This window comes from Grammomys surdaster, unplaced genomic scaffold (genome assembly GCF_004785775.1).
Source record: "Grammomys surdaster isolate TR1022 unplaced genomic scaffold, NIH_TR_1.0 404, whole genome shotgun sequence".
In the NCBI taxonomy this organism is placed as follows: domain Eukaryota; kingdom Metazoa; phylum Chordata; class Mammalia; order Rodentia; family Muridae; genus Grammomys; species Grammomys surdaster.
Window position 1 is genome coordinate 37,991 of NW_021604823.1, and position 13,857 is coordinate 51,847.

General features: G+C 40.8%; 1 protein-coding gene across 1 annotated transcript in view; it reads right to left on the reverse strand.

Moving 5' to 3' along the window:
- Tpp2 (tripeptidyl peptidase 2) overlaps positions 1–13,857 on the reverse strand; it is a gene marked incomplete at its 3' end in the record, with an annotated part of 76,312 nt that overhangs the window by 31,618 nt on the left and 30,837 nt on the right. The window contains exons 9-10 of the mRNA XM_028781356.1: positions 10,250–10,377; positions 9,294–9,393 (exon numbers count right to left, since the gene is read on the reverse strand). Of these exons, the coding sequence (XP_028637189.1) occupies positions 9,294–9,393; positions 10,250–10,377 (228 nt within the window). The remainder of the gene's footprint in view (positions 1–9,293; positions 9,394–10,249; positions 10,378–13,857) is intronic.

Here is a 13,857-nt window from a genome sequence, read left to right on the forward strand (position 1 = left end):
TGAACTTAGAAGTTCCCTGGTCTGATGGACCTTACTTGGAACTGTGAGGTAAAATAAACCCTTTCTCTCCAAAGTGGCTTTTGTCAGGATCTTTTATCCATCAACAGAAAAGGAAACTAAGAAGTTAGTACTGAGAAATGATAACAACGCTGTGGTAAGCCTTATCACATGGCTTTTAAGCCTTTAGAATTGAGTAATATGTAAGATTTTTTGAAATTTAGGATAGAAAACGACTGAATACTACGGGAAAAGCTTAGTGGAATTTTCTTGTGGAAATCTGAAAGATAAAAGTGCTGAGAAAATGTAGACTGTAGAGGCCTGGCTCAGAGAGGAACAAATATTGTACCAAGAACTAGAATGAGGCCATTTTTAAGATATTTTGACCAAGAACCATACTGGAATATTTGTTTTGTGAAGCATGACTGGGTCAAGTTCAAAGCCTACTTTGATAGCATAGGAAATTTCAAGGCAGAATACTATTCAGGCTGGTGCTAAAGCAGCAATTATAATTCATAGAGATTAGCATCTTTAAAATAAAACATGTTCTACTGGGACAAAAAAAAGGATGTTCGGGGGGGGCATCACACCCCTCAAAGGCTCTATTATATAGTGTTCAAATTAAAAAAAAAAAAATCCTTGCACAATCCAGAGATCTTCTGGTCTGCACATCTACCTGTACTCTTGGCAGATCATTGTGCTTGTTCCCAGACCCCATAGACCTGCCTAGCTCCCAAAAGGACTACTCTAATCAGAGACACACAGCTCCACTTGCCTCTAAAAAGGCCTGTTCCAATCTGAGACATCTATGCCAGTTAACACCAAAGACAACTAGATGCCCAAAGGCAAGCTCAAGAATGTAATCAACAGAAGCCAATGTAATTTGGCAACACCAGAACCTAGCTCTTGTTCCACAGCAAGCCCTGGATACTCTAACACACATAAAGAACAAGAGTCTCATCTTAAACCCCATCTCATAAAGATAAATAGAGGCCTTTAAAGATATAAATAATTCCTTTAAAGAAATACAAGATACACAGGAAAACATGTAGAAGTCCTTAAAGAGAAAACAAATACCTTAATGAAACATAGGAAAATACAATCAAACAGGTGAAGGAAATGAACAAAAAGGTACAAGACCTAAAAATGGAAATAAAAACAATTAAAGAAATCACAAACGGAGGCAACCCTGGAGCTGGAAAACCTAAGAAAGGGAACAGGAACTATGGACATCACTAACAGAATACAAGAGATGGAAGAGAGTGTCGCAGGCATAGAATATACCACAGAAGATATTGACATGTTGGTAAAAAAAAAAAAATGCCAAGTGTAAAAAGTTCCTAGTGCAAAGAATCTGACATGGGCCAAGGACAAGGAAATGGGCTGCTTGGCAGGAATATGACATTAGCTAAGGACAAGGAAGTAGGCTTCAGGCAGGAATGTGACAATAGGCTAGAACAAAGAAGTGACTTCAGGCAGGAATCTAAACCTTAGGCTAGAACAAGGAAGTAATTTCAGACAGGAATCTAAATTTTAGAACAAGGAAGTAGTCTTCAGACATGAAAATGATCTTGGGCTAGGACAGGAAAGTAGGCTCAGATATTTTGGTCATCCTGATAAGTCCTTAAAAATGGTGATCATGAGAGTGAACACAGAACTTTATTGCCTTGCTTGTTCTTTGACTATGTTTATAATCTTGCTTGTCCCTTGACCATTTGCATCTATTGTATTGTTAGTTCCTCAACCTACAAATAACCTTAATACTTGCATGTAATTAAAATGGTATAAAAGCAAAAAGATCAAGGGGGAATGGGATAAGGGGTTTCTAGGGAGGGGAAATGGGAAAAGGGGATGGCATCTGAAATGTAAATAAGTAAATATCCAATTAAGAAAAAAAAAGAAAAAGAAACAAGAATCAACAAAAGCAAGAGCTGGTTCTTTGAGAAATTCAACAAGACAGATAAACCCTTACCCAAACTAACTAAAAGGCAGAGAGACAGTATTCAGTTTAGCAAAATCAGAAATTGATAAAGAAAATGTGGTACATCTGCACAGTGGAGTACTAGTCAGTTATTAAAAACAAGGATATCATGAATTTTGCAGGCAAATAGGTGGAATTAGAAAATATCATCCTGAGTGAGGTGACCCAGACCCAAAAGGACAAACATGAGGATGTTTCAATCCCATTTACAAAAAGGAACAAAAAGATCAGGGAAAGCATAGGGAAGAAGGCAACTGGGTGGGAGAGGTGGGGTGCAGGCGAAGCAGGAGATAAACCCGGAGGGGCAAGTGAATGAATGAAAATATGCAGCTACCAAGGGTGGGGTGAACCCCTAAAAAGTCCTAGAGACCTGGAATGGGAGATTTTTCCAGGAATAAATGTGGATGACCTTAGCCAAAATGCCCAACAGTGGGGAGATGGAACCTGAAGAGACTACCTATAGTAGATAGTGCCCCCAGTGGAAAAATTGGGACACTAAGCCACCTTCAAAATTTTCAACTGAAAATTTGTTGGGCCCCATTTTGGCCCTGGTTGGGCCTTGAGGACAAACTCGAGCCTGACTTGAGTTTTGAGACCTGTCTCTGTCACTTCCATATGGGGGTGACACAACAAGACCTGTTTGGCCCTGCCTCTGCCCTGGTGTTGCTAATGTAGAGCTTTGCCATTGGCCCTGTCAGTCACCCCATACTTTCTGTCACCCTTCCCCACCTCCTACTCTTCCTACTCCTACTCCTACTCCACCAAAACTCTTCCTCCCTATGCTCCAAGTTTATATAAGCGAGAGGCTGATACATTAAAGTTGAGTTCCTGCTTCGACAAGACTCCCAGCCCTGTGTGTTTCTTTTGGGCCATCAACACTCACCATCCCGCTCAGCCCCTGAGAGACCCTGAGGGACCAGGACCTCTCTCCTTTCACCTGGATGTGCCGGCAAGGAGCTGACAGACTGGTGCTGTGTGAGGAAAGTCTACCCTCTCCTCCTGACGGAAGATTGCTGATGGGCCAATCAGTCTGCGGGTGAGTACACTCCCATAAGTTATGGGACAGTCAGTGTCTAACCCTGATCCCACCCTAGAACCCCTGTATCCTGCTCCCTTGTTCCTTTTGGGAGGCTCCTTGGTTAAGCCTCCCCCTCCAAAGCCATTTGCTCTCGATCCTCCAACTAATCCATTTCATGCTGCTCCTTCTGCATCCTCTGCTCCTTGCCTTATTCTGGCAGAGGCTCTCACTCAAGAGAAACCACTCACCTCTACCCTGTTAACCTTAACCCTGGGGATGCTCCCTACCATTGTAGCTCTGAAGAATTGCTTTCCACACCGGTGGAAAAGAAGGAAAAGGCCAAGGAGCCTCCTTCTGCCACAGAGGTGTCTGAACCAACAGTGAAACCAAAACATAGTCCTACAAAGCCATCACACAAGGAACCTCTTTACCCCTCTTTGGACCCCTTTGACAATTCCCCTTGGCTAGCCTCCAAGCAGGTGATAAAACCGGTCTCCCCAGATCCCTCAAACAACCCTTTTCTGAGTTCCTTTGCACTGCCTGCAACCCAGCCATCTTCCAATATGGAGGAACTTGGCACCCAGTAAACCACCAGCCTTTACCCAGTGAATGTCAACCCTGGCGGTCATTAGCCAGCTGCCTGATACCCCCTTGGGAACCCCAAGATTTAAAAGAACTCAAGAAGGCAGTGGCTGAGGATGGGCCAAATTCCACTAGGCTGAGACTATCCTTGAGGGCCTGGCACACCACACATGCATCACTGGAGACTGGAAGGATTTGGCTAAGGCTGTTCTCTCAGGGCTGGCCTACCTTAAATGGACCGCCTACTTTCAAGAAGTGTGTAGAATTCAGGGGGATTGGAAACAAAGTCCTCAGTCCCCAATCCTCATCACTGCTGGCATGCTTGCTGGCACAGCCAACCAGTACTCTTCCAGCATCCAACAAGCGGCCATAACCCTACACCCTGAAGATAGTGAGAAATTTGCCTTTTTTATTCCTTCTGTTAATTTTGGCAGGCCTGATTCTAGGTTCGAGTGGATGGTTCTACCCCAAGGCATGGCCAATAGCACCTCCCCAATGTGTCAATATTATATGCTTAATATTTTTTCATCCCTTTTAGATGATTCCAATATTTTATTTTACATTTATATGGATGATATTATTTTGTGTGCTCCTAGCTTTTCAGGGCTCCAGGAGCTTAATGATGAGTGTCTTTCAAGCCTTAAATATAATAATTTTCAGGTTGCTCCTGGAAAAGCTCAAAAAGTGTCGCCGTTTAAGATCCTGAGCTCCGGGTCCATGAATGCTGTGTCCCCTATTAAGCCTCAACTTCTAATTCAAGATTACTATACCCTCCCACAGTTACAAAAGCTTTTGGGGGAAATTAACTGGATGAGGTCTTAGATCTCCATTGCCACAGAAAATGTAACACCATTATTTGACCTCTTTTAGGGAGATGACCTCTCTGCCCCTATAGTGCTGACATCTGATCATATCCAGCTGATGAATAAGATTCAACAGCCATTGATTCAGCTACCTTTAAACGATATGATCCCAACCTACTTCTTATTTTATATATTTTCCCTGGAGAAACGTTGTGCACCATTCTACTTGGTCAAGAGGGTGAACCAGTCCACTGGATCCACCTTTCAGTGGGAGGGGCCCCTCGAGTCTATTCTATGGCTAAACAGCTGGCCAACTGCATTGTTAAGGGAAGAGATCTTTCCATTAGGCTCTCTTGTTACCCCACTTAAGATTTCCTTTGGTTAGAGAGAAACAATAGCCAGGTTGCTCTAGCCTTAGAGGGCTTTCCCGGCAAAATTGATTGCTTTTGGACAACATAAGTGGATGAGTTCCTTTTCCAGACTTGAATGGAAGCCCCCTAGACTCATTCTATCTAGCCCCAACCCAAATTATCCCACCGTCTTTACCAATGGTAGGTGTCTGAGGTCCTCCATTGTCGTTTTCCCTCCTTCCTCATAGCCTATAAAGTCAGACCTCAAAAAAATTGAGGGCTCTGACCAATTTAAAGAATTGTTTACAGTGGTTATGGCATTAGATATGATTTCTGAATTCTTTCATTTGTTTTCCAACAGCCTCTATGTAGTAAACTTACTGCCTAATTTGGTAGAGGCTCATATTAGGCTTGATTCTAATGCCATCAACCCCATGATGATTTAGGCACATACCCTACTAAAACAAAGACAATATCCCATTTTTCTCCAACACTTTCGAGGTCATCAAGACCTCCCAGGTTTCCTATCCACTGGAAACCACCTGGCAGATCAACTTGCTTCGGGCTTACAATGCCATACTGTCACCTAGGCAACTCAGTTCCACTCATTAACTCATGTCAACTGGAGGGACCTAAGACATAAATACCCCCACGTCCCCATAAAAGACCTTAAAAAGATCACCCGTACCTATAGGTCTTGTCAGCCATTCTTACAGGCACCTCCCCTCTAGCCCATGGGGAGCAATGCCCAGGGTATCCGCCCTAAATAATCCTTGGCAACTCGATGTTACTCACTATTCCCCATTTGGGAAGCTAAAATATATATTTGTGACTGTTGATACCTTCTCCCATGTGTGCTGGGCATTGGGCCATGCCAGCAACAAATCTAAACATGCTATTAGCCATATGCTTCAATGTTTTGCCATTCTCGGACTTCCAGATCAAATTAAAACAGATAATGGCCCAGTTTTACAAGCAAACCTTTCTCAGTTTCTCCATATGTGGAAGATCTCCCATACTATGGGAATTTCTTACAACCCAAGAGGACAGGCAATTGTTCAAAGACAAAAATCAAGCCTTAAGGTCTCAAGTTACAAAAACAAAAGGGGGAGTCTTTAACCCTACACATGATCATCTAACAAAGGCATTATTCACTTTAAATATTTTAAATTTTTCAAAAGAAAATCCTCAGTTGTCCCTGTTTCAAAGACACTGGACCTCCTCCATCTCCTATAGCTTGATATGAGTCAGATGGAGCGACCCACTGACAGGAGTCTGGAGAGGACACCTGCTCCTAAAAGCTGGGAGGGGATTTGGCTGTATATTTCCCCAAAGTGAAAAAAGATCAATCTGGATACTGGCCAGAGATATAAAGTATATACCTCAACAAGGGGAGGCTGCAATGACATTTCCAGGGAGTCCACCTTCCCTGAGAAACCTCTCTATGCTTCTCCAGCAGGAGATCAAGATGATCAAGAAAACGAGCCTGCTGCTGACATGGATGTTGCTCCCCATCTTGACTGAGGGAGGACTCGGGGACCCCTGAGGAGCACGAGATATCTTTAAAAAATAGTCAGGTGGTCCCTGTAACAGTAAAGGAGGCAGCAAGAGCTCCAAGACAACCCATTGTGGACTGGATTTCATGGCCTATTACCCTTTTTCTTCCCCCTCCTTGGCCCCTTCCTTCTCCTTCTCCTTCTCCTTCTCTTGACTGTTGGGCCATGTGTGCTCAATAAGCTCACTCAATTTATCCATCAAAGGCTCGAGGCAGTCCAGCTTCACCAAGTTGAGGTCCATTATCAAAGATTTGTCTCTTCTGAGCCAGGGTCTACATATCCCTCTGCCTATGAGCACCCCTCATCAGCTCTCCACCTGACCAAGGACAGGTAAGATCTAAGATGTGCTGAGACAACCTAAGATGGGTGGTGGAACAGTCCCCCCTCCCCTACCTTTGAGCCAAAGTGACACATGGTATCCAGAGGCGGGTAAGGTCCCCATGTGGGGGACGACCTAAGTCAGGAGCCATGTAACCTGCTCATTACAAAAACAAAAGAGAGACCGAGCCAGGCTCAAGTTTTGAGACCTCTCTGTCACTTCCACATGGAGTGACTCAACAAGACCTGTTTGGGCCTGCCTCTGCCCCGGTGTTGCTAATGTAGAGCTTTGCCATTGGCCCTGTCAGTCACCTTATACTTTTTGTCACCCTTCCCTACCTCCTATGTCATCTCACCCCACCAAAACTCTTCCTCCCTATGTTCCAAGTTTATATAAGCAAGAGGCTGATACATTAAAGTTGAGTTCCTGCTTCGACAAGACTCCCAGCCCTATGTGTTTATTTTGGGCCATCAACACTCACCATCCCACTCAGCCCCTGAGAGACCCTGAAGGACTAGGACCTTCTGGCTCCTTGCCGCAAAAATTGTTCCTGTCTAAACAGAAATGCAGGGGCAAAAATGGAGCAGAGCTTGAAGGAATGGCTAACCAGTAACTTCTTCAACTTGGGATCCATTCCATGGCAGAGACCAAATCCTGATACTATTCCTGATGCTATGTTGTGCTTGCAGACAGGAGCCTCTGTCCTCTGAGAGGCTCTACCAGAAGCTATTGAGACAGATGTAGAAACTTACAGCCAAGCATTGGATTGAAGTCAGGAACCCCTATGGAAGAGTTAGGGGAAATACTGAACGAACTGAATGGGATGGCAACCCCATAGAAAGACCAACAGTGTCAACTAACCTGGACCCTTGGGAGCTCCTAGAGATTAAGCCACCAACCAAAGAATATACATGGCCTGAGGACTGCGTTGTCTGACCTTAGTGGGGAGAATTTGCCTAATCCTGTAGAATCTTGATGCATCAGGGAGGGGGATGCCTGGTGTTGGGCCCTCTCTCAGAGGTGAAGGGGAGGGAGACTGTTGTTGTATGGGACGTAAATAATCATCATCATCATCATCAAAAACAACAACAAAACCACTGCATGAGAAATGTTTCTCTAGAGTTAGCACACGGAGGCTGATATAGGTGTGGTCCAAGGCTTGGGTCATCTCTCTAGAGGACAGCAGAACATGGCAGTGTCATAAATATGTCCCATGTGGTACTAGTTTTGAAGACAATTTAAAAAAATGGCGAGAATGAGGGAGTCATGGAGAACAACTGACACCAGAGAGTGTGGTAGGAGTGCAACTCCTGCAAACAGGCTCCCACATGTCACTGTTTGACGTTTCAGTTGCAATAGAGAACACAAGAAATCAAAAGCAGATCTATATATCTAATGTTCAATGCTGAGGGAGAGGTTGGTAAGTTTTTCAAGTATGTTTTTCACAGTAAGGTATTTCATGTGTTATATACCAGATAAAGACAAACTCAATTCTTAGATCAGTTAGTTCATTATAGATTTTACTAAAATAATTCTCTGTGCATTAGTTTTGGTTTTGGTGCTGGAGATCAAATCTAAGTCCTTACATATGTTACACATACATTCTATCACTGCATTACACCCCAATCATCTGAAGAAACTACTTAAATTTTCTACAGCAAGTGACATTTGCAAAGGCTGGCTTAAATAAGTCCTTAATACTCTGTTTTTATTTTAAATATAATTTCACTTTAAATTTCAACATAAAACTTTTAATTTAGAAATCAGATTTAGAAGTAATTCGATAACTTTTGTATTAACTGAACATAAAACCTCTATGGATTTAGGATTTTATTTTGAAAAATTTAAAGATTTTTTAAGTGTCTGTGTGTGTGTGAGTAACTGAACTCAGGTCTTCTGTAAGAGTTCTTTCTTACTATGTATTCTTTGCTACTGAGCTTCAGCTCATACTTTGAATTCTCGTCTATAGCTATTGTTACTGACATAAGATGGATGGAGAAGGGCAGCCTATGATGATGGTACAGGACAACCTTTTCTGATACATAAAAAATTAGTTTAGTATAATAATTAGTTCTACACCAAAACCTGGTTATCTTTGACTCCATGCACTCATCCATATAGAACTTCTTCCTATATTGTAACATTCAATCAATTCTTCAAGACTTTGACTACCTCCTCTAGAATGAGTTTAACCAACTGATCTTATTCCTATTGTCCCACTATCTGACAATGTCAGTTGCTGAATCAAAATCAAAATGCTTCTAAATCATCTCCAAAGAAATAAAGGGATAAATTAAAATGGACTTTATTTTTTATCAGGTACCAGTACCCACTGATGTCCTAATGAGGTATTTATTAAAAATTAAGACTTATATTATCTCTTAATAAAAAAAATGTTACTAGAATCAGACACATAGTGTAGATGATATTAGAGAACCAAAACTTGTCAGTCAAAATGTGCTTGCTTATTGATCTCATTAAATAAGCTCAAAGTAGTTTATAACTTGAAAATGAACATAGGACCCGTTACTATGATCCACTATAAAAGCACATTTGTTTCACCAAAGTTTAAATATCAAATTTGCTCAAAACAAGGCTATCAATATTTATTATTTACAAGCCCCACTCCCAACAGTACAAAGTTTAATCAAATACAAGTATTACTTCCAATAATTACTTGTACTCACCTTGGGCCTCTAGAAGACCATGTATATTGATTTGCAGGTAGTTTCTCTCTCAGTGAATACTCTGCAACCATCATATCAGGAGAAACATAAGCTCCAACACCTATAAGAATGAATTTTGCCATTAATAAGGGGGAACACAATTCATCTCATGTATCCTAATTTTTTCCCAGTGAAACACATTATGCTTAATATGTACATTTGCACTCTTTTATAAATGCACTTAACACAGAAACAAAGGAAGTTTATTTTATACTACATATACTTCTTTTTTTTTAAAGATTTATTTATTATTTATGAATACACTGTAGCTGTCTTCAGACACACCAGAAGAGGGCATCAGATCTCATTACAGATGGTTGTGAGCCACCACGTGGTTGCTGGGATTTGAACTCAGGACCTCTGGAAGTGCAGTCAGTGCTCTTAACCACTGAGCCATCTCTCCAGCCCATACACTTCTTTTATACACATAAAAGTAACTTCCAGGATTATTATGTGCATTAGAAACACTGCCAAAATGTGTGCACATATCTCTTATTAAACCATAATTTCCCAAATTACAATAAATTCTAGGTAACACAGTTCTTTAGACTTTCCTACGAACACATTTAAGCTCTATGTGAAGGTACATTCAACCCACTGCTCACGGGATACATACAGCCCACAAAACTGTAAGTTTACTTAAAACATTATGAAGGTTTGTTTATGTAACTTGACTCTATGAAAACCTCCTGTCACAATGTACAATGACTGACAATACCTGGGCTTCCAGTGTTCTATGTACAGGACAGGATATAATACTTGATTAAACAGTGGTTTACTGTTTAATTTAAATATTTTTGGATACAGGGTCTCTCTAATATCATGGGCTAACCTCAAACTTGTGCGTTTCCTCCTTTAGTCTCTTGCTTTGCTTGTATTTAAACAAACCTTTTTCTGAAACTGTAAAACTTACTAACCTATTACACTGGATGTAGTTCCTCCTGGACAACCCACTGTAGAAAGGCATGGACCATTATTTCCTGCACTTGAAACATAAATTGTATTATGTTTCCATACTGCTTCATTAATTACTTCACAAATTCTCCTGAAAAAGAAAGAATTACTTGGAGCAAATACAACTTCCATATTTAATTTACGACCAAACAAATAACACTGATTCCAAGCTGTGTAACTGACAGTAGCTTTAAATGAGGAGACGTGTATCAGGGACATTCAGTTATGTGATTAGAAATTGGAGATTAAGATTCCTAGAACTGGCCGGGCGGTGGTGGCGCACGCCTTTAATCCCAGCACTTGGGAGGCAGAGGCAGGCGGATTTCTGAGTTCGAGTCCAGCCTGGTCTACAGTGAGTTCCAGGACAGCCCGGGCTATAAAGAGAAACCCTGTCTCAAAAAACCAAAAAACTGTGACAAAAGTCTAGTTTGTTTGTTTGTTTTGGGGGGGTTGCTATTTCAAATGTGTCTTTCATTTTTTCTTCCAAAAGCAGTACCCTAATTAAACAGCTTCGCCTAGACCCCTGTTCTGGTGTGCATTGAGCTATTGCCTGCTTGTACTAGTCCCTGTAAAGCTAGAGCACCAATCCTCTGCCTTCTGGAACCTAGCAGATATAGTTTTGCGCTGTGCTGCCATTGTCCTGTAGTTACTATGATAACGACTGGAGTTCTGAAAGTTCACAAGTATTCACCCTGAGCCGAGTGCTTGAAGGTAAAGAGTATCCTGTTTCTTCTGATCGGTACAAAGTAGCCAGTTTAAAGTGTATTAATATATACTTGTGGAGAAAATATAGTTATTATTTAGAGACAAGGTAAAATATTCTGCATAGATCAACTCCACTATTGAAAACTAGATTAATTAAGTTAAACCATTATTGCTCCAGCCTCAACTAATTCCTAAATAAAAGTATTAAAGTCTTGTATATGAAACATGTTTTAAAAACAATTTTCTCTGGACTTACAAGAATTTTAAGTTTAACAGATACCTCACTACATGTTTCCTAGATAAAAACAAGCCAATTTCTTACAAATAAAATTTGTAAGGAAATGTTCATTTTTAAGTGCTAGTGAGGAAAATTTGTAACTTAAAATACAACCTAAGGTAAGCAAACACTTAGCCTGTACCTATTTTGCCTTTTGCCGCTGCATTGACCTTAGTTCATAAGTGTTCTGAGTCTAGGAAGTTAGAATTGGAAGGTACTTTGGTACTCACTGTGTGTTGTTTCTTTAGTGAAGACCCAGCTATTTGCAGTGATACAAATGGAAGAAATAACATTTGCTATATCCTCTTGCTTTTTGTCCATCTTTGTAGTTTAAATTATTTTATTTACTTGGTTTATTTTTCTCACCTATAAAATTGACAAGCTACCCTACCCCACCCCCAAAAAAGTCCTAGTTTTTAAATTGAGAGAAAAATAAACCGAGTTGCCAAATTATCAGAGCCCTGCTTTTGTTAAAAGCCCATCTTCTGCTTGACTGGCCTGACAGACAGCTGGATTTGAAGTGGATTTGAAGCAGACTATAATTTGTAATTTTTTTAAATATGATTTACTACTTTAGTGTTTGTAATACCAAGATAAGCAAAAATGCACCTACAAACTATTTAAAATTCTTTTGGATAACCTAGTTAAGGTGGTATTGAACTGTTGTTAATCAGAATAATTTACTGCCTGACCTATAAATTCCACAGTGTCTAATCAGACCATCTTAAAAAAAAAAAAGAAATTGGAGATTATAAGTCATCTGACTCCAGAGGGCTTTGTAAAATCCAGTGTGTGATGTCTAACAAGAGATCCAAGTGATTACCTATACGTGGACAGGCAAGCTTTTCGTAGGACACAATGCTATTACAACTGGTATACCCTAGCTGAGTTTCATGGAAGTGGAAAATCAGATTAAAAGAAAGAATAAAATATATAGCCTGGGTAATGGTGCACACCTTTAGTTCCAGCCCTCCAGAGGCAGTAAGAAAAGGAGCTTTATGAATTCAGGTTCAATATGGATTACATAGACACGTCCAGGCCAGAAAAGGGGAAATAGTGGGACCCTGTCTTAAAAGAAGCAAGCAAGCAAACAAAACCTAATGTGGAAAACAAACAAACAAACAAACAAACCACCCCAAATAAATAAAAATAGTATTAAAATATTAACAGGAATTGCAAAGTAGTAACATTGAGAGAAAAATGAAAACCAAAAAAGAAAACAAAACAATGAAGTGACTCCTGCGTGCATTTTGACTAGGGGTTATTTGACTAAAAAGCTAGCTAGTATTTTTAGTGACAAAGTTACATGGGGAGTGGGATAGGGAAAGACTAGTAGAAAACCTAAAAAATTTTAAATCAAAGAAATCTAGTTAAAGATTGACAACAAACAAGAAAGTTTACTGGCATTAGTTAAGGGAGATGATGTTAGATTAACGAAGAAATTGGAGATTATAAATCATCCGGCTCCAGAGAGTTTTGCAAAATCCAATGTGTGATGTCTAACAAGAGATGCAAGTTCAGTTACCAACACACACAACATTGTGGCTAACAACTGCCTGTGACTCCAGCTCCAGGGGATCTACTGTCCTCTTCTGACCTCAGAAATGCCATGCACAACTGAAACACACACACACACACACACACACACACACACACACACGGGGGTGGGGCGTGGGGGTGGTGGTGGTGGAATATAAGTAACTGACAAAGGAGAAAAGACCACTCAACTGAAAAAAGATAATGAGATGACAAGGGGTAAAAGTGCACTATAGAAAGAAATGGTGAAACCTGGCAGGGTACATATAACAAGGGCAATAAAAAAAAATATTTCACAAGAAACCCAATTACCTGTAAAACAAGTGAACCATTTGGTAACAATCAACAACAGCCTCTACGTTGTTAAAAGCTTCCCTCTTGATAGGACCTTAAATAGAGCTTCACATACTTTGGTGCTCTGAGTTATAGACACACTGATCACTAAGTAAATGCTCTAAATATTTCAGATACATAGAAATATAAAGGGAAGGAGCTATGGTATATCAAGTTAAGGCCAACACTGTACTTGGGAGAAAGGATATGGATGACATATGCAACAGTTTCCTCTGAGGTAGAAATGCTTCATCCTGAAGTGAAGTTTCTCTTTAAGCAGGAAGGTAAACAACACAAAAAGATTTCCTTCAGGAAGGCCCTAAGCCTCATTAAATTTACTAGGCCCCTCCCTGCCAGAGAAAGCAAAGGAAGCTGGGAGTCCCTCTCAGAGGAGTGAACCTAAACTACTATGAAGAGGCTCAGAAATGCTGGGCTGCAAAGCACACCCTGAGTGCAGAACAGCTGCTCTGGATAAGCAGAAACCAGCCAATGTGCATGGAAGACGTTTACACAAACCAAGGCACCTGGAAAGGACACTTTCCAACCTGTTGAGCTGCCTGCAGGCTATGTAGTGTGCTCCAAGTTCCCAGCTTTTCTGAGCTGTCACCCATGCTAGAGTGGGCTTTGCTAATGCAGCTAGCTGTCTTTGAGCATTTCTGCTCCTGTAAATATCCTCTCACCCATACTCCTGTAAATAACCCCAATTAAAATCACTGGTTC